General features: G+C 39.1%; 1 protein-coding gene and 1 pseudogene across 1 annotated transcript in view; both read right to left on the bottom strand.

Moving 5' to 3' along the window:
• The window catches only part of LOC148868475 (acyl-coenzyme A oxidase 4, peroxisomal-like), a 30515-nt gene extending 9710 nt beyond the window's left edge, over positions 1-20805 (bottom strand). Inside the window, exons 1-12 of the mRNA XM_088969338.1 lie at positions 20608-20805; positions 19353-19457; positions 18042-18148; positions 17424-17501; positions 17221-17344; positions 16911-16984; positions 16770-16829; positions 16533-16642; positions 8286-8445; positions 5573-5649; positions 5303-5474; positions 5125-5217 (exon numbers count right to left, since the gene is read on the bottom strand). Of these exons, the coding sequence (XP_088825464.1) occupies positions 5125-5217; positions 5303-5474; positions 5573-5649; positions 8286-8445; positions 16533-16642; positions 16770-16829; positions 16911-16984; positions 17221-17344; positions 17424-17501; positions 18042-18148; positions 19353-19457; positions 20608-20638 (1191 nt within the window). The 5' untranslated portion in view covers positions 20639-20805. The remainder of the gene's footprint in view (positions 1-5124; positions 5218-5302; positions 5475-5572; positions 5650-8285; positions 8446-16532; positions 16643-16769; positions 16830-16910; positions 16985-17220; positions 17345-17423; positions 17502-18041; positions 18149-19352; positions 19458-20607) is intronic.
• LOC148868476 (granule-bound starch synthase 2, chloroplastic/amyloplastic pseudogene) lies at positions 8546-14552 on the bottom strand (annotated as a pseudogene).
• Positions 20806-21706: the final 901 nt, after the last annotated feature.

The following is a 21706-nucleotide window of genomic DNA, read 5'->3' as shown; positions in this document are numbered from 1 at the left end:
AAAAGGCAGCTCTACAAAGAAGTGTACCCACTGTGGCAGGGAAGGACATTTTGTAAACTTCTGTTATGATCTTTATGGCCGCCCTCCCCCTAAATGGGCCAATCATGATGTTGCTGGTGGGGTTGATGTCAATGATAATCAATAGGCAGACCTAACTCCTTCCACATCTACATCTGTTTCCGGAAGGGAGATGTTGAGTGTACTGCGTGATGAGTATGAGCGGTTCCTTCAGTCCACTTCACAGCAAACTACTGCTACTCTTGCCCACTCAGGTATAACTTGCCTGTCATCTAAAACCTCTCCTTGGATTATTGACTCTGGAGCCTCTGATCACATGACCGGGACTCCAAGTGTGTTCTCTTCTCTCTCTGAAACTTCCACATCTCAAACGGTTACCCTTGCCAATGGTCTCTCCCATCTGTGGTGTTGGCAATGTTGACATGGCTTCTCTTTCTTTATCATTTGTTCTATATGTCCCTAAATTTCCATTCAATCTTATGTCTGTTAGTAAATTAACCAAGACTCTTAACTGCTCTGTTACTTTTTTCCCTTCCTCTTGTGTTTTTCAGGATCTCAGGACGGGGAAAAAGATTGGTAGGGGGCATGAAGCTGGTGGATTGTATTACCTTGATGGTGGTGGACTGTCAGTTGCACTTCAGACTTCACTCACTCCTCTACAGTGGCATTGTCGATTGGGACATCCTTCTCTCAAGGCACTCAAGATACTAGTTCCGTCTTTGAATCATTTGTCAGTGTTACAGTGTGAGTCGTGTCAGTTTGGGAAACATCGTCGTGTTTCCTTCAGTCCTAGAGTTGAAAGTCGTATGTTGAGTCCTTTTGCTTTGGTTCATTCAGATGTTTGGAGCCCGATCAAAATAGAGTTATAATGGTTACAAGTATTTTGTCACTCTTATTGATGATTGTTCAAGAATGACATGGATTTATTTAATGAAAGAAATGAGTGAATTATTTTCCATTTTTCAAAAATTCCATGCTGAAATGCGTACACAATTTGGTGTTCCAATCAAAGTTCTTCGTTCAGATAATGGTCGTGAATATTTTCTAACTTCCTTTCAACAGTATTTAGAACAACATGGCATCATTCATCAAACTTCTTGTGCATCCACTCCTCAACAAAATGAGGTGGCTGAACGGAAGAACTGTCATCTCCTTGAAACAGCTCGGTCTATTCTTCATCATATGAGTATTCCTAAACAATTTTGGAGTGATGTTGTACTTACTGCGTGTTTCCTCACTAATCGGATGCCCTCCTTTATTCTTCATGGTCGGTCTCCCTTCTCTATCTTGTTCCCCACCTTGTCTCCCTTTCCATTAACACCTTGTATCTTTGGTTGTGTGTGCTTTGTTCACAATTTGAGTCCTGGAATAGACAAGTTGGATGCACGCTCCATTAAGTGTGTCTTTCTTGGCTACTCCCGGACTCAAAAAGGGTACAAGTGTTACAATCCCATTACTCGGCAGTGCTATGTCTGTCCTGATGTCACATTTTTTGAGTTTGTTCCCTTCTTCTCAGGAACTGAAGCATCTTCGTCTCCACCTTTACTTCCTCTTTCTCTTCCGGTCAATGATCCCGTTCCGGGTGTTCCTATTAGAGTTGACTCGTCACCTCATCCAATGCATATCCCTACTGAACGACCACCAATTCGGCAAGTGTATACATGTCGAACGACACCGGCCCCTCCTCCAGCTTCTACCTTGTCCGCGGATCTTGTCATTACTCCTATTGCTGAACCTTCAGGACTTGACCTACCCATTGCCTTACGGAAAGGTAAACGTAGTTCTACTCTCCATCCCATTTCCAATTTTGTTTCAGTATCTCGCCTTTCCGCCTCACATCGCTAGTTTGTTTCACTATTGTCATCTATTTCCACACCTAACAATGTCCAAGAGGCTCTTATTCACCTGGGTGGAGGCAAGCAATGGAAGAGGAACTCTCTGCTCTTCAGCATACTCACACGTGAGAGCTCACTACTCTTCCTCCTGGTAAGCATGTTGTGGGTTGTAAATGAGAGTATACTGTTAAATACTTGCCAGATGGTAGTGTGAAACGTCTGAAAGCCAAACTTGTTGCTAAAGGGTATTCACAGTTGTATGGAGTGGACTATATGGAGACCTTCTCTCCAATGACTAAGATTAGCTCTGTCCGTGTGTTAATTTCCCTGTCAATTATGTATGATTGGCCCTTATTTCAACTTGACATAAAAAATGCCTTCCTTCATGGTGACCTTATAGAGGAGGTATATATGGAGCAACCACCTGGGTTTGTTGCTCAGGGGGAGGCTGGTAAGGTGTGCAGACTGAAAAAGGCAATTTATGGGTTGAAACAATCGCCTCGTGCTTGGTTCGGGAAGTTTAGTGAAGTGGTGAAGAATTTTGGAATGAAACAATGCCAGGTTGATCACTCGGTGTTCAGCTATGACTCAGAAGCTAGAAAGATTTTATTAGTGGTCTATGTGGATGATATTGTCATAATTGGCAGGGACAAATTGGGGATCGACAAACTCAAGGTCTTTCTGCAAAATCATTTTCAAACAAAAGACCTTGGGACATTGAAGTGTTTCTTGGGTATAGAAATTGCTAGATCAAGACAAGGTATAAACCTGTGCCAAAGAAAATATGTTCTCGATCTATTGGACGAAACAGGACTGTTAGGTGCAAAACCGGCTGAGACTCCTATGAAACCAAATGTTAAGTTGAGCAGTGATACAGGGGAAGTATTTGATGATCCTGGAAGGTATAGACGACTAGTGGGGAAGCTGAAATATTTGACTATCACGAGACCAGACATCTCCTTTGCAGTCAGTGTGGTGAGTCAATTTATGCAGAACCCTCGTATATCTCACTGGGATGCAGTTCTTAGAATTGTAAGATATTTGAAGGGAGCTCCGGGTCGTGGGCTATTGTATAAACCAGGAGAAAAACTTGAAGTAGTTGGGTACACGAATGCAGATTGGGCGGGCTCTGTATCTAATAGAAGATCTACTACAGGTTACTGCACATTTCTTGGAGGAAATCTTGTGACGTGGAAGAGTAAAAAGCAGACGGTTGTGGCTAGAAGCAGTGCTGAAGCCGAGTACAGAGCCATGGCACACACTACATGTGAATTAGTGTGGTTGAGGAATCTCCTACAAGAAATCGGGTTCCACATGGATAAACCTATGAAGTTGTACTGTGACAATCAAGTTGCGCTCCATATCTCATCCAACCCTGTTTTTCATGAGAGAATAAAGCACATAGAGATTGATTGCTACTTTGTGAGGGAGAAGGTTCTTACTAGAGAGATAAGCACAGAACATGTAAGCTCAGGTGATCAGTGGGCAGATTTGTTTACAAAAGCCTTAAGCTCAGGGAGAGTGAACTATATATGTAACAAGTTGGGATTATATGACATATATTCTCCAGCTTGAGGGGGAGTGTTAAAGTTAGTCGAATAAGGGTAGATTAGTCAACTCACCTTGGTTAAGTTATGAGCTTATGTGGCAGTCTTATTAGAGGTTCTCTGTCCCATACTTAAGTAGGGGCAGTTTAGTCCTTGTACATTTAATTAGAAGCCTAATCACTATTAAGAGGTCGACTGATAGGGTTTAGCTATCAGGTTCGACAGTTCTTTCATCTTCTTCTTCTTCTCCTTCTCTTTCTTCTTCTCCTTACTGGTTCGGACTACTGTAGCTACAGTAGAAACATAGTCTTTTGATTTATTTAATAGAAAAAATATAAATATAACCTGGCCGACTAGAGAGAGTGACTTTTCTCTCTTGATCGAACCAGTTTCTCCTCCTCCTTTCTTTTCTTCTCTTCTTCTCTTCTATCTCCTCTAATCTTCCTCCAAATCTAACTGAATTCTAGTGCAAGTCTGAACCTTATCAACCTTCAATTCCTAATTCACTTAAACTATGAAGGCTGCATCCATCAAAGTTCAATTTAATCATATTATGAAGAGGTGGAGACCACAGAATAAAGGAGGATCTCCTTACTAAAGAAGTGATCATTACAATTTGCCAATCTGTGACGATATCATGGATGGTGAAGGTGGAGACATCATTTGAGGTCTTTACCCAATGAGCCACCTTTATAGTGATATTTTCTATTATAACTTCCTTCATGGCATCTTTTCTTTGAATATTTTTTCATTTCTCCCCCCAACACACACACACTAAAAAATGGCTGCTCTAACACATTTACAAGATGCCTTACCCTCTTCTTAGGTGGGGGAAAGAACAAGTTAAATAAGTTGAGAATGTCACCAGGAAGGGCAAGAGTTTAGCAAGTGGTGCATAGTTTCGTAACTTGCTCTACAAAGAAAGTACATTTGAGGCAAGAGACACAAAAAAGGCATTTTCTTTTATAGTCTCACAAGCATTTATCTACAAATGAATGACCTCCCAACAAGAAGCTTTAACTTTAGGTGGTACTAGTCCACACCAAACAGCCTCATGGGAAGAGATAAAAAGGAAGAAGGGGAGGAAAGTAAGGATTTGAAAAAAGAAGCACAAGGCACCTGAAGAGTTGGTAGTATGGAATTATCTAAGCATACCCCTTATAGCAATTCAAGAAGAGATACCAACAGGATTTCCGAGTCCCTCAAACCTCTTCTCAACCCCAAGTTCCACACAAGACCTCAGTCACTAACAGAAACACAACAAGAAACTAATAGATTTTTGTGGGATAAGATGAGATAGATAGAAGGAAAAACCTACTTAATTGGAACTCCATATGTTTTGTACCCTACCCTACACATCTTTCAAACTTGCTTTAGTCTTAAAGTGACTATTTTCTTTCATTTTGTTTTGTTTCTCCTGCTTTTCCCCAAAGGATGGCCATCTCATTAACCTTCTAAAGATAGATGATGACTCCACCCCAGCATTACCTACTCAAGGGTGCCAACGGAAATGCCTCAGACTTCCACAAACTACCATAAGGGGAAAAGTTCCTTCAGGTGATGCATATATTACTTATTTTTCATGTGCAACGTGAAAACAAAAATCTAGAAAATTTCAAATCAAACCAAACACTTTACGACTGGTGGTATTAGTTGCATAAGTCCAGTTAAGGAAAAGTATCAGTAAATAAAGAAGTTGCAAAGGAAGATAGAGCTATAAAAACCTTTGCAACTAGAAAATCCGCCAAGATTCCATTGCCACCAAGTAACTCTCTCCCAAGAGAAACAGTCTCCCTTGCTCTCAATGTAATCCATGCCTAAAATTTAAAAAGCGCATCATTGCTTGGCATGGCAATCAGTAATAGCCCCAAATGTATTATCACCTTATACTAACTTCTTTACCTTCGCCAAACTAGCATGACCAGGTGTCATCTTTCCCTTCTCATACAATTTGCAGAGGCGCCAACCAACCATGAACATTGCTTGAATATTGCCCAACATGCGAACAAGTTTCTCTTGGGTAAGTTGGAATGCTGCCAATGGAACTCCAAACTGCTTTCTTTCTTTCAAATACCTGATTTTCATTCTCTTATATGTTAACAAGTCATCCTGAAAATGAAATCACAAAAAGATAAAAGGAAATAACTACTAAGAGGTCATAACTTGTTGTACCTGTGACATATATCATAGGCCCCCATTGAAATGCCAATTGGCTGCCAGGAAACCATAACACGTGAAACAGCAAGAACCTGCTTTCATTTTGTAGTCGTTAGGGAGAAAAACATAGCAACTAGACAATCCTATGTAACCTTATAAAAGTACAAATAGATTGATGGAAGAATTAAACAAGTTAGAAACCAAAACAGTATACTGATGTAGGGGAAAGAGGAGTTCATATTTGAAGTTATAGGCAAGTTACTTGGTTCAAACTTAACTCAAAGGCTGGTTTGCAAGTCTACCATTGTATTTTTGCCATAAAACTCAGGTGCCAAAACTTGTCCTTTGGCTTGATTTTTTTCATTAGGATTTGTTGTGAATTGAGCAGAATATGGCCAATTTACATTCAGCCGACAAGTTTGTGACAAGATTATTTTATAAATAACGAGACAAATTTATTAAGGAGAAAAAACTTTTCTTATGTCAAAATTGATACATAGAAGACGGTACATGAGCTTGTGACAGGAATTACCATATTGATAATATTTCTATTGATTTAGAGTCCTATTATTTTTAGAGTTTGTTTGGGAATCTTAGTTTGTCCGGAGTGTGTCAATATAATACTACTTTATTTAGTATGTTTAACTTTAGTATGCAAGTAATTTTAGAAAATATTGCTTTCATTAAACTGCAGATTTATTGTTTATAATGAGTTTTGGACCTGCATAAGGAAAACTGCTGGAAAACCAAGAGGAACTTTTCCTGCCCGTTCTAGGTGGGCTGTGCCACTAAATAACCAAGGAGAATTTTATAACACCCTTACCAACATATATCCTTTTTTTTTTTTTGATAAGTAACCTAAACAACATATATCAACCAAACTCAAACCATCTATCCTACTTTTTCATAGGATTCTTACTGCCTTTCAGTTTTAATGGATTGAAACTTGAGATGATGTTTTTTTTATCAGCGAAACTTGAGATGATGTTGGGAGATAGTCTATTTTTCTATTAATCAAATACACATAAATAAAAGGAAAATGAGATTATATTTAGTTTGTGTTTGATCCAAATTTCCCTGCCCCTCTGCTGATGTGGATGTCTTTCTTTATTGACTTTTTTACCATACCTCTAAGACAAAACTAAGAATCCACTTCAGTGTCTCAGATTAACTATCATTTTATCATATGTTGAGCCATGCCTAAGAAGACATTGATATGAGGTGCCCAACATAGCATGTTCAGAAAAACCAAAACATAGACATGTCTATAGTCACACTTTCTTTCACTCGCAGAGACACACAAAACATACATATGTTCTTTACGTGATTTATCTTTTCTTTTTTTTAATGAATCTACTAAACAAAAGAAATGGATTTGTAATAAGCTGATATGAGTGATACAGCACCAGTGGGACTTACCTACCTGGCATTAGGTTCATGCACACATAGCCCTGTTAATGACTGTGTATAACTACAATGGGTTGTCTTTTTCTAGCAAGCCCAATATTCTTGCCCCTTATGCAAGGCCCCACCAAGCCTACTCCTACATGCCCAAATTAGAAGATACTAGAAGGAAAGTCTTTCAAGGTAGACTCTAAAGAGATAGGGTTAGGTTTTTTTTAGGGTGTTTTTGTAATTATGTTTCTTACTTTGCAAGACAATATGGTCTTGTCCTATAAAAGGCATTGCTTTTCTATGAAAGAATATTTTGAAGTTTAAGCTATTCAACTTTTCTGGGGTAGATTCAGAAGCAAGGCTCCATTTCCAAGGTGGTTTGAGCTATGCAATTTCCCTTGATGGTGAGATTCCATTGCCCATCTTGTGTTTGGAGAGGCTGCATTCCCAAGGTGGCTTTGGATAGTGTGACTCTACCACGCATCCTCCCTTCTCTCTCTGGTTTTCTTTTCTTCCCTACAATTTGTTGCTTCCATTTTGGTGAAACCACCACCAAAGCATAGTTTCGAAATTTAGTAACTTGAGCAGCAGAAATCACCTTGGAGTTTGTTCCCGTGTTGTGATCTTATCTTGGATTCTGAACCAATACCAATAGTAAGTTGAAAAAGGGCTGATAGACAATGTTGATCCCAGATATCCAGGTTCTTAGGAGGGGTATATTGGGCACAGACCTAAGTTTCAGCATTCTTTTGGACAGTAACCACTCTTTTTTTTCGATACAATGGACAGTAACCACTCTTAGAATTGAACTCTCATTCTTAAGCTTGTCTGTTAAAGATTTTGTCATCGAACCAAGCAATGGGCCTACCAATTTGTATCAAGTTGATATGCACAAAAAGTTACAAGTTCTATGTGATATTTGGAAACAAGTCATACAAGGTAAACTAAATTTAGCCTAACAGATATCAGCATGTGATGTCATTGATGTTTGAGTGATCATGAAACTGAAATGCATTGCTATAAAGATGTTAGATGTCACTGAAGCAACTTAATAGCAGTTTAGTAAAGACAACAAATATTTATCTTGGACTATACCTCCCTTCAAATTGTGAAATATGGTCGATAATTTCTATCTGTTTCTTGCCTACTGTTGTGTAAGGCAGGGAAATTGTGAATTATTTGATCACACTTAAGTGGAGAGGTTATTAAACCAGGTCTCACTCCAGAAGCAAACAATGATATCCAGGCTACCTCATATCTTATAGAGGACAATAAATCAGCATCCAAGTCGTTCCAAGGTAAAGACTTTTAAGAGAACAAACTACAAACATACCTTGCTTGTATCCTGGAAGGAATTGACACCAGGCAACCTTTCCTCATCAGGGACAAAGACATTCTGTAAGAGAATATCCCCATTCTGGACAATCCTCAGACCAATCTTGTTTTCTATTTTAGTAACCCTTAGACCGGGGGCATCCTTTTTAATGATAAACCTGAAAGCAAGCAACTTGTTCAAAAAAGCTATTGGAAAATGCACGTATACATGTGCTACCAGTGGATAAGTGCCTTATAAGCAGCATATCTTTATGGAACATAACAATCAGAAATGCAATTTAACTCAATTTAAAACTACAAATACTATTTTCTTAATGTGATGCTACAAGTATATAAAACATAGCAACCACACTCTCTCTTGCCAACAGCAATCATTCCGTCAAAAAATTACTACAGAATCTTTTCTTTCCCTCTTTCATGTCAGCAGTTTAGATCCCTCTCCCACTGCATGCAATTTACCATTTTATCATCAAATTATGTAAAGTTTCAAGCAACAATCAGCAAGAAGTCATTTACACCTGAATTCATTTTGGACAGTACTTAATGTCCCTACACATAACTTGTCCACAGCATTAAAGGTCACTACAAGTATGAATTAGATGCATTGACCTTGGATAAGATTAGGGGCCATTACTTGGTGTAATGGTAAAATCTCGGATCGGCAAGCGTGAAAACACAGGTTCAAGTCTGAGAACAGCCACTTTGTACAAAAATGCCGAAGGTTAGGACTGTGTCCAGTCTACCCCAGATAGCTGTGCTTAGGTGGGTTGAAGTTGTTTCAAGGCTGTAAGTGGATATGCATAAAAGCGAGTTGGTAGCTGTAGGGGAGCTGCAGGAGCTTACACTATAGGCAGAGCATGGAGATGTAAGTTGGGAAAGTCACCCCTAAGATACCTAGGAATGCCTCTAAATCTATTTGGGAGCCAATTGTAGAAAGAGTTGATAAAAGGATGGCCTCTTGGAAAGCAAAATATCTCTTATGGAGGTAAGATTACATTGCTGAAAAGTGTTATGTCTTCCCTTCCCATTTATCTACTTTCAACGTACCTGATACCAGTAGAAATGCCAAAGCTCAATGAAAGGAAAATGAGGGATTTTCTTTGGATAGGATGGAAAGAAAAGAGGAAGAAATTCCATTTAGTCAACTGGAACAAAGTTTGCAAACAAAAAACCCTAGGCAGTTTGGGGATGAGAAGGGCAAAGGATGTTAATATTGCCCTACTAGGGAAATAGTTTTGGAGATTTGGGGGAAATCAAAGGGGGTTGTGAAGGAGAGTGGTCTATGCCAAATACGCAGATAGAAACATGGGGTAGGATCTAGGAGTTGCCAACCAATCCAATGGATGCTCAGTTTGGAAAGGAATTGAGAAGGCATACAATGTTTTCTCAAAGGGTGTAAAATTTAAGATTGGGGGAGCATGTGTGAAGTTTTGGCAGGGCATTTGGTGTGGAGAAAGGCCACAGTCAGAAATCTTTCCTGCCCTTTCCAAGTTTGCAGTGGATAAAGAAGCTAGAGTGGTTGATTTTATGCAAATGCAAGATGGGAGTGTGGTGTGGCTTCTGCAATTTAGAAGGAACTTGAATGATTGGTAGGTGGATATGGTGGTCCAAATGATATGTATTCTATTTAACACACAAGTGGAACAAGGTAGGAAAATTTATAGTTAAGTCATTCTACAATGCTTTGCTCAGTACAGAATGTCAACCAGAAGGAAAGAGAATAATAAACCGAGAAGAAAATAGGAAGAAGAAATAGAGAAACGACCAAGATTTAACGTGGTTTGACTCAATAGTAGCCTACATCCACAGGAACAGAGGGAAAAATATCCATTATGAGAATGAAGAACAAAAGATACATGACTGACCTTAGATTACAACAAAATGCCCATTCTCACTCAACTCTAATCCCAGTATCCCACAAAACCTGTGGCTTAAATAAGCAAAAGACCCAATTATATCAGAACTTCACACAAGCCCTTCTTCCTCCCATAAATAGATATTAAGTCCCCAAAATTTATTAACATCACAAATATACCCCTATAACCTCCAACACAGAAGAGAAGCTAGTCTCAGCTAATATTATTTGGTGCAAGAATGTACCTTTAATAATTGTTTTTTTTTTTTGTTGTTGTTGTTGTATGGACTGCTTACCTGAATAGAATCCTTACCAGGGACAACCTTTTGTGGGAGGGTATGCTTCTGGACTCAATTGATTGTGTTTTACACGGAGGACACTTGGAATCTGTGAATCACCTTCTGGTGCATTGTGATTTTTCTTATGAAATATGGCCCAGGATCAGTAGAAGAGTTTGTAAAAGGTTGGAGGTGGAAACCCTGAACAAAAGAGGAAAGTCTGGAATATAGTCCCAGCAGTGGTGTTTTGGTGGATATGGAAGGAGAGAAATGCAAGAATTATCAAAGGCTGTATAGGTTGGCTGAGGCTGAAGTCACTATTCATCACTGTTATGAAAAAGGGAGGGAACTGGTTTGGTGTCCAAAATTCAAAAGGCCTTTGTTTTTTTTTTTTTTTTTTTTTTTGAGAAAAGTAAGGTAAAATTTTATTCAATGAACACTGAAAACACAGATTACATCCAAGGCCTCCAGTGTCAGGAGCCAAACACACACTGTTGTGGGCCCGGGCGTAGGATCTCGTCACGGGTCGGTCCACGGGGAGAACCTCTTGCTTCTCCTTGCGCCTTCCCTTGCGTGCAGACCCTATTGTGGAAAACCGAATGGGTGATTTGTCCAAGAGACCACCCGAACTCTCCTCACTCTTTTCTTGACTGGAAAACTGAATCCCTTTACTTCAATTCGTAGCTCCTTAAATAGGAGATTACAAAAGGAAATTCCTTGTTGGATTCGGCTAGGCTAGGGTAATCCAACTTAAACTCAAACTCCTAATTACCTACTCCTAATGGTAACACACTCTTACTTACGATAAGATAAGATAAGGATAAGGGATGAGGAATGGTGTAGCTGGCGGTGAGTTGGCGAGCAGAGCTGATGTGGTAAGATAAGTGTGGACCCACCCTGATGAGCTGTCGTGTGGGCCCCACCCTACTGCTGCTGTCAGGCGGTTCGTGCGTCTCTCAGTGCTGCTGCCGTGAGGTGCGTGCTACTGTCGTGCGGTGCGTGCTACTATCTAGTGCTACTGTCGTGCGGTGCGTGCTACTATCTAGTGCTACTGTCGTGCGGTGCGTGTTGCGCACTGTCGGGCGGTGCGTGCTGTTGTGCGGCCTGCTGTGCGTGCTGCTGCCTATGACTGCGCCGCGGTGCGCTGCCGGGCGGTGTGTCCATAACATCACACCTCTCCTGGACAACGAGCTTGTCCTCAAGCTCGAATTCCGGATACGTGACTTGGAACTCTACCAATGGATCAAACGGCTGCACACTATCAACAGGGATTGTCCCGTAGCTCAGTGCATAAAGCTGGTTCAGTCCACATGGCTCAAATCTAGAAGGCATGAGTAGGATGTCTACACCAGCAGTTATTCGATGAGCCACTTTTAAAGAGAAACCAATCCAACCCCTAACTTTGTCATGGTGTTGACTCTCTAAATGTCTGAGAAGTTGTTCTAGGTCAAGTCTCCCAGTGCCCAACATGACTAGTTGCACATCCTAGTCCACCATCCAAGGAATGGACTCAGCAATGAGACCAACACCTTTTTGATGGTCAAGCCTGCCAATGAACCCAATCAAAGGAACCTTCTCCCGAAGAGGAAGACCAGGCTCCCTTTGTAGAGTTGCTTTGCATTGAGACTTGCCAGTCTGAAGAGTCTCCACAGAGTAATTGGTGTAGCCATCAGATGCCAGGTAAACATCCAACTGTGGGTTCCATTCTTTTGCATCAATCCCATTCACGATGCCCTTCAGCTTCCAATCACACTCATTTATTATTTGATGCAGACCCCAGCCACCTTCTTTAGCTTTCAGCTCCCAGGCGTAACCATGGCTTATAGTGACTACACGATCTGCTGCTTTCAGGCCAGCTGCAAGGATATTGAAGTGTTCCCCGCCTCCTAGGTCATGTAGTTTGAAATGATCTATGTATTTTTGTGGAAGATCCACATAACGAAAATCGCTTACTGGACCACGGCCCTGGTGTGCTATGTTGTGGATCACAAGAACGCACCGGGTATACTTACAGAAGAGAACCTCAAGAGCAACCTCCATATCCTGCCCATCCACCTTATATCATTTGCGCACTCCTGTTTCTTGGACTTCTGCATAGTTACCATACCGTGGTGCCACAACCATAACTCTATGTCCATGCCGAGTCAAAGCCTTCGGTAAAGCCCCAACAACATCGCCAAGTCCACCTGTCTTCGACCAAGGAGCGCATTCTACAGGTACCAATATAATGTTCATGACATTGTCCCCGGCCAAAGGAGGAGACTTTATAGTTTCATCCTCCGTACACTGATTACGCTCGCAACGGTACAGCCATCCCAGTGGGTCGCCGTTGTCGTTGTATGAGGAAAACTCCAAACGGCTATACTTATGAATAACTGCGACTGTTGGGGCAGCGATCTGCTGTTCGTTGGATGCCTCTGCCCAGTCCGAACGGCGTCTGCTTGTGTTGACGATTCCCTCAGAACCCCTTTCTTTGTTGGAGAGGAATGCTTCCAGCAGGCGTTGCAGCTCCCGGACATCTTCCCTGACTTCACGAACCTCCATGCTGGTTTATGCTAGCCTTTGTTCCAGTTCGTGTACCTTGGATGATAGCTGCTCCATATCGCCCATGACATTTGGCTCTGATGCCAAAATGTTGTGGGCCCGGGGAGAACCTCTTGCTTCCCCTTGTGCCTTCCCCTGCGTGCAGACCCTATTGTGGAAAACCGAATGGGTGATTTGTCGAAGATACCACCCGAACTCTCCTCACTCTTTTCTTGACTGGAAAACTGAATCCCTTTACGTCAATTCGTAGCTCCTTAAATAGGAAATTACAGAAGGAAATTCCTTGTTGGATTCGGCTAGGCTAGGGTAATCCAACTTAAACTCAAACTCCTAATTACCTACTCCTAATGGTAACACACTCTTACTTAAGATAAGATAAGGATAAGGATAAGGGACGAGGAATGGTGTAGCTGGCGGCAAGTTGGCGAGCAGAGATGATGTGGTAAGATAAGTGTGGACCCACCCTGATGAGCTGTCGTGTGGACCCCACCCTATTGCTGCTGCTGGGTGGTTCACGCGCCTCTAAGTGTTGCTGCCGTGAGGTGCAGTGCGTGCTTCTGTCTAGTGCTGCTGCCTAGTGCTGCTGCCATGCGGTGCGTGCTGCGCGCTGCCGGGCGGTGCGTGCTGCTGCCTATGACTGCGCCGCGGTGCGCTGCCGGGCAGTGTGTCCATAACACACACAACCACCTACAAGACATCATAACTCAAGGAAATTCCTGGATCTCAACTGAGAACAAAGAACAGAAGCTTGGAGACCCTTAGCCACAGCCACCCACGAGATGAGCTTGCTGAAAGCAAAGGCAATCAAGCAATCTATATTAGAAGTCTTGTTCTGAAAGATTCTTCTGTTTCTTTCAGTTCAAACTGTGCATAAAATGGCTGTGGGCAGGACACTCCAAATGCACCTCACCAACTTGGAACCACCCTTAAGTTCAGAAGGCCTTTGTTGGATAGAGAGGTTGATGAATGCATTGCTTTGTTGGAGAAGCTAGAGGGGGTGAAAGTTTCAGATCGGTCAAGGGATGAGCTATGCTGGAAAGAATGCTTAAATGGGAAATTTTCTGTGAAATCATTTTTTTGATGAATAACAAAAACTAATTTATTATAATAAGCTGTTTGTATTTGGGAAAGTTAAAGAGAATTTATCTCTCCCCTTATCCCCTTTGTACAATTTCTTTATTATTATAATTTTCTGTGAAATCCTGCCACCTTTGCTCTTTGTAGGGGCCATTCAGAATCAAATCAAGCTGAAGGTGTGGGGGTGAATCTGGTTCCCCCAGGGATGAAGCCTTTGCATGGCTTGTGGCCATGGGTAGCATTTTGACTGTGGACCACCTGAAATTCAGGGGCTTCAATATGGCAAATGTGTGCTTCCTTTGCAAAGAGAAGGAGGAAACTGTTTACTGCTATGTTCGGGGTAAGAGACTTTCAACCAAGAACACCTGCAGAGATTTTATTTTCTTCTAGGCCATAGATAAGAGGAAGCAGGAAAGCAAGAGTGATTTGGAATTGCATCCCTTTTGCAATATGCTGGAACATCTTGAAGGAAAGAAATAAAAGAATTTTTGAAGACAAAACTTGGACATTGGACAGGATAGTGGTGGTTGTAAGCAAATTGGTTGCAGATTGGGTTTTGATATTACCAGAATTCAGACAAGTCACCAAGGAGGATCTCAAGGATAAGCTTGGAAAAATGTTGGGGTTTCAAATTTGTATTTTGGGTGATACCTTATAACCTGTTAGGTTGTATATCATTTTTCTTTTATAATGAAATTTTATTTTTACCATCAAAAAAAGAAATTTCAAAAGCAAGAATAGCTCTACAGATTCTGTTTTTCAGAAAATTTTGGGAAAGATGTTCCCATGGTTTCCTAATCACAAGCTTTTTTAAGAATATAGGTTTGAATTCCTTTTTTATACATGGAAATATTTTTGTGAAGTAGGGTGGAGCTAATAGTGCTACCAGGAAGCTTTTTGAACAGTCTTGTGTACATCATCTTGTTGTACATGTTGATTTTCTTATCAATATAATCACTCTTTAACTTCTTTAAAAAGGGTAATAGCCTTGAACCTTGGATAAGATTGAAGCGTCAGACAATTATATAAACCAATCGCATTAAAGCAAAGGAACTGAAATTCTTTGCAGTGGTATAAACCATGCTTCCATGCTGCCTGCAGCATGCCCTTTTCTCCTCGATGTCAACTACCCTTATCTGTTATATTACACTTGTTTGAGTATAACTGATCAGGTAATAATCTGAATTCCCCTGAATTGTATAATAAAGATATAATCATCCCAAAGTAAATAATAACTAGCAATTGTGGTCTTTGGAGATATTAAAAATGGATCATATAGTTTTATTTTATAAGGATATTATGACTATTCAAGATTAATTTTGGAATGGGCCATATACCAAAAGTAGGGGGAATGGTCAATTTTTTCTAGAAAAGTTGAGATTGGAGAAAAATAAAAATTGATAGAGCACCATCCTTGGACTCAAGACAGAATTGCCCCTCCTCCCTCTCTAACTGAAGGCAACCATTTTATTGGTGAGTATATCACCAAATACCAAAAAAAAAAAAAAAAAAAAAGAATTTTATTGATTTAAAGATAAAGCAGTACAACAAGAGGTTGCATCTTTTCATTACACATATGAAGTGTGAGCATAGCCCCTGTTATCCCACCCCAATTGTACAACTGAACCGAATACAGCTAATGTCTAGTAACCCTTGCTTCACTAAACCATCAGCCAAGCTATTGGCTGATCTTTGAACCCACTGTATTACTATTTGCATATGTCTTATTATCCATTTAAACCTTCTGATTTCATTTCTATAACTCCATTTAGCTTTACTGCCATCCAACAACCAGCTAATAAATATCTAAGATTACTGAGGATTCCTTCCTTCTCATGTCAGCAGTTCACATATTGTATTTGGGTTCAATTTTGATGATTCAGTGCAGTTTAGATCTTAGGTAGCAGTTCAGTTTGGATTTTGGAGACATATTATTTAATTACAGGACAAAGCATAATCTTAATGTGGTCAGAATCACAGTTTTGTAAAAAAAAAAAATCAGAGCATGAGTTTTCTCTATTAAAAAAACAATCTTGTGTGCCTAGATTTGGAGATTCATGGAAGATCACACGAGGATTTTAAAAAAAAAAAAAATCTACTCAGTACAACAGAGCTTCCTTAAACGGGTTAAGGCACTAAATTGCAGATCCCCTATTCTCAGCATTGATGCTCTCCTGAGCATCATCCAAACCACTGATATTGGACCCACCATTCTCACATATCAGAGCTCCCTTATGCATCTGTTAAGTCTCTGATCTTAGGAATCATAACTAAATGTTTGTGGATTGTTAAGCCTTCAGAATGCATTAGTACAGTCATGATAATAAGATATAGCATCCAACTTAAGATGTATCAAATGGTGGATCCCAGCTCCCTCACATGCCATAAATATATTCTGTTCCAAAGTTTTTTTAGGGTAATTATTCTGTTCCAGTAATCTATATGCTAATATTCCTCGTTATTAATTAGAAGAAGGAAGTACATGATTTACCCATTTATCTGGTTTGTTGTTGTATTCCGAGCAAAAATAACTAACACATCTGCGAAGGTACTGTTTCCAATCCATCGCTTTCGGCCATTAAGCATCCATCCCCCTGACACCTGTTCCTCTCAATTCCAGTGAGAATATTGAAGATGCCAAGAACTTTGAACATTGAATGTGATATAAACTAGTTCATACAGATTTTTTTTGTAAAAAATAAGAAAAAAAAATAATGGAGAGATATACTTTTGATGCTGTTGTTTTCAAAGAACTTGCATCACTTCCAATGTCAGGCTCTGTCAAACCCTAAGGTGGAAATAAATTGATTACAGATTATACATAAATAAATAAATAACATTGCCCAGAAGTCATATAAAATCAGCTTACCCAACAAGCTACAGTCTGTAACTGTGCCAATGAAGGTAGAAATTTCTGCTTTTGTTCCTCCGACCCACAAAGTGCTATTCTTGACAGTTACAAGATGTTATACAGAGTCATTGTACCTTAACAAGCATCTAAGGTGATGTTTGATAATTCCCAATGGAATATTTCTGGTGTTCCAGAAACAGAAAAATAACCTTATTTCTGCTCCTCGGAACAATACATAACATTCCCACAGAAAATTACCAAGTCCTGCCTTAACTTACAAATTCATACATCAAGGGAAAAACAAAAATAACCACCAGTTAGACTTTACCAATTGTGAGCATTGCCAAAGAAGAATGCACCAAAATAAAGGTAGAACAGCTTCCATCAACTCGGGCAATTTCTGATAAAGCAACAGCACTTCCAGCAATAGAGAGACCTGGGCACCCATAGCCCTAATTGCCAGAAACCATTAAGTAATTTATCTACAACTTTTAACATAAGAAACCAAAAAATGCAAATGAGTCGATATACCTTAATAGTGCCACCAGCAACACCCAGAGCACCAAGCTTTGGTATAACATGAAAGGGAAACTCTGCCTTCTCCCAGTACTAAAGAACCCAACTTGGAATATAAATATACTTGTATAGAGATGCTCAAGCACAGAATAACAGTAAGGCATATTTAAATGGAAGCAACTAATTTGAAAGAATTTTTTCAGACCAAAGCAAAAAAAAGAAAAAAGAAACTAGTAGTGGCAATCTTATAGCTAACCTTGTATTGGAGTTCTGCTCAATTAATAATAGCTCTCCATACTTCAAACCTATTAATAATAAAGGTTGTTTATGAAAGGTCTATTTTGAAGATATGCCAAGGCTTTTTGGGTTGAAAAGTTTTTCCATAAATAAGGGTGGAGAGAGGAATATGGAGACTCCTCTTCAGCTTCAATCTAAGTCACCACATGGAAAAATGCCCAAGTCATTTAGAAAGCTCAATAAATAACCCAACTAGCAAACCTGTCCCCATCTAATGATGATGATGATGACAATAATAATAATAATAATAATAATAAATAATAAATAATAATAACAGAAATAAGAATAAGAATGAATAATAATGCACTTTAATGATGGAACAAAATGGATAGATACCTCAGTCATTATTGGAGCTACATCCTTTTCCATAACCTCTCTGACTTTTCTACGGAGGGTCTGCTCCTCAAGATTCAACAGATCATCAAACTGGTAATAGTCTGAAGCTGCAATTGTGAAAAAAACAACAGTTTTAAAACAAGGGAAGAACCAGATGAAACAATAGGGGTGTCAATGGGAGGCACAGCTAGGTTGTGCAATACACTATATACAGATATATGTGCCTTTCATATGGATAAATATAAGGGGTAAGGCTGCATATGTCTGTCCCTCCCCAGACCCTGCATGGTGGGAACCTCATGCACTGGGCTGCCCTTTTATATAGATGAATATCAGGTAATTATAGCATAATAGTATCTATCCTTGCCACTAACATTAATTTTCATCAAGAAGTAACTGTAATTGTAATATTTTCGTTAAGAAGTAATTATGTGTGTACAAGTAAGTTTAATAAGGGGTAGCAATTTTTACCACAGCAAGCAACAAGGGCCAGGCTATGCCAGTATTCATGCCCATTGGCCAATGTTCCTTGTGCTCCAGGTTGTATTTGAAACAACGATAAAGTATAGATATGTCTCTCAAGATTGTATGTCACAATTAGATGCAATAGAAGTTTCCTACTGCTCCAAGCTTGCTGAATAAATATGGACTTCAATATTTTTAAATTGATAATTAAGGGGGTATTCTACAACATGATTTTTTTTTGTTGCCAGTTTCAAAAACAAATCACAACCATCTAGTTTAAAAGCAGATTGTTTTTTCAAAACAAAAAAAAAAAAAAAAACATGTTCTTGGTTGTGTATGTGTTTTTTGTTTTCAAAATTGAAACCAAAAACATGTTCTTGAATTTCTGGTTTCAAAAACACATTTTCACCTGGTTATTTCATGTTCCATAAACCATATAATTTTTATACTACAAAATTTGTTTTTATTTTAAAAACCATTATTTTGATGGTTCCAAAAATATGTATTGTTTTTTGAAACAAAACCAACTTGTTTTTCTCTTGGAAAACAAAAACAAAGTTCAAGAACTTTTTTTTTTTTGCAAGTGTGATGTTTTTGAAAACAAATGAAAACAAAAACATTGATGTTGTAGAACACCCCCTAAGAGGAACATAATGAGGTAAAATTGCAACTCCATACTGGATACCCATGCTCCAAAAGTTTTTGTCATGGAAACGTAATTGGCAGTGACTTTTTTGCTAGTAAAAACAACTCATAGTGATTATGAAAATGTTAACAAACAAAAAAAAGGCATGGTGATCATATTGATATCTCTACCATAGCATTCACAATTGCAATAAATCTTACCATTAGGGGGAAATACAGATGCTGGAGTTGCCTGCGGAAATGCAACAGAAACGTCCAAGGCAGGTAATCCAAAGTATGAGCTCTTGTAATTCTTGGAAATATCATCTATCCAAAAAGGAATAGTTCTAGTTACAAGCAGCACAAAAATTCTCTAACACTAGAAATCGAGATTTTGTTATGCCATGGGAAGCAACGGCAACTTCTAGAGTAGAAGTTAATAAATATAAAAACCAAATAAGAATTAAAGCAACATGCATGGGAAAAGAAATAATTAGTAAAAAGAATGCCACTTTGAATTAGAATCTTGAGGAAGAACATAATGAAAAAAGTTAATACAGAAAAACCCTGAGAAACAATCCTATTTGTATCATCACGACTGTCTTTCTACTACCCACAAAAAAAAGGTCGTCTCACTACCGGTACAAAGAAAACAAAAAATACAAAATTATTGTGAACTTAATAAAATTATCCACTCGTAAGGAGAAAATATTAAACTCTAATTTCAAGGGATCCGCATATTTTCTATTTATATTTATATATCAGGTGAAATCATGACAAATTATTTCCCAGTAGAAAATACTTCAGTCACCAATAAAAGCTCTGTTTTCTGGATCTTTTATATATTGAATTGCGGGCCAGCAGATAGAACCTGGAAAGTGAACATATTCAGTCGATAGCCAACCAAGCATTGAAGGTCTAATCTAGAATACTTGTGTTTTCGGATATGGAAAGTAAGAAAACAATTGAGGTGAACGGCAACGGTTTGGTTGAAAAAATCCAGTCCGTTCTAATCAAAGAGAACTGTTACAGGAAACTAAGTTTTGGTTGATTAACATTCCAGCGGTAAATTCATTTTCTTCTTTTTTATGTGCTGACTCCACTGATTTGATCTCTTGGATATTTCCGAACCTCCAAGAGCGTGTCTTCCATAAACGTTTAATTAAGAACATCAAACTTCAAAATAAAAACCAAAATTGACAATTAACTAACAAATAAGTTAGAAAGCGGATTAAATTTTCGTAATAATGAATACGAAACTATGATTAATTTGGTTACGGAGCTCATCGACCTACTCTGATAGATCATTTGGAATAAATTCAATCTCAACACCAACCGAAAAAAAAGGAGGTTGCAGAAGGAGCCTAAACTGTATTGGAAGCAAATGATACAGCAAGTTCTCTGTGTTTATTGTAACGTTAATAAAAAATAAACAAATAAACAGAATCCTGCAGCAGTGAGAATGTAAGATATGCACCTTGATTCTGAGATGACGAAGAAACAGTCATGGTTAGAACTTATGAAGCTCGACCCCCGCCTCAAGTTTGTTTTGATTTTGGAGGAGAAAGAGGAAAAGGACGAATGGAGAAGTAGAGAGACGAAGGCAGAACTTACGCTCATCGTGTCTGGCCTTTGACTTAAAACATCAGAGCATTAGCCCGAATAGAAAAATGTGGCTGTCCACCATCAACAGCCTATGCTGGGTAAAGGGCTCTTTTCACGTGACACGTCAGTCAATGTGAACCCCATCTCCATGTGATAATGCGTATTGGTGCAAGTGTGCAAAGTGCAATTCGGGCGGGTTGGATTTGGCTTGACGCTTGACGCTTGACGCTTGAGGCACAGGATCAACCTAAATCCAATCGTAGGATTCAAACATCAGTCCCCAGTTCAGGCCTGGCCTATTCCAATGTCAACCCAAGCTTAATCCAACATAATTACTCAGCTTCAGCCAGGTTTGAACTCAAGTAAGCTTAAAACGGACTTCGGTGGGGTTTGAAATATATATATATATGTTTTATAATTTCGTTTATATTGGATATATAATTAAAAATATAATTTTATATAAATAAAATATATAATATTTGTTTGGGCAAACATGGATAGAGTTAAACGAAGACCTTAACCCAGGTGCAACCGGAATGATCTATTCCCTTATTCCCTTAGTCTGTTTGATTCAGATAGAATGGAAAAAAAATGGAATAGATAAGAATGGGATTTCATTCCCAATAGAGGGAGGGAATGGCTATTCCCTCAAATAGGGGAATGATATTCCAGCAAGAATAAGAATGGAATTCTGATTTAACTCAACCAAATAATCAGAATTAGAATAGTCCATTCCGATTCCGAACTCTTATTCCTACAACCAAATGGGGCCCTAATAAAGCAAGAGATTGTAACGGTCAAAATAATTGAAGCATTTGGTTTTAGGTGAATCCAGATCTCTTGTCCATGAGAATACTGTCTACGTCTATCTACAACACACTACCCATGTGAATTGAAAGCATTTCCCCCTGTATAATATTATGCAGAGGATGAGATGTTCTCCATATATGACTGAGATAAATATGCACAGA

The sequence above is a fragment of the Nelumbo lutea genome, chromosome 2, assembly GCF_056320005.1.
Source record: "Nelumbo lutea isolate HS-2025 chromosome 2, American lotus-T2T, whole genome shotgun sequence".
NCBI classification, from domain to species: domain Eukaryota; kingdom Viridiplantae; phylum Streptophyta; class Magnoliopsida; order Proteales; family Nelumbonaceae; genus Nelumbo; species Nelumbo lutea.
This window is presented reverse-complemented; position numbering and strand designations above follow the sequence as displayed.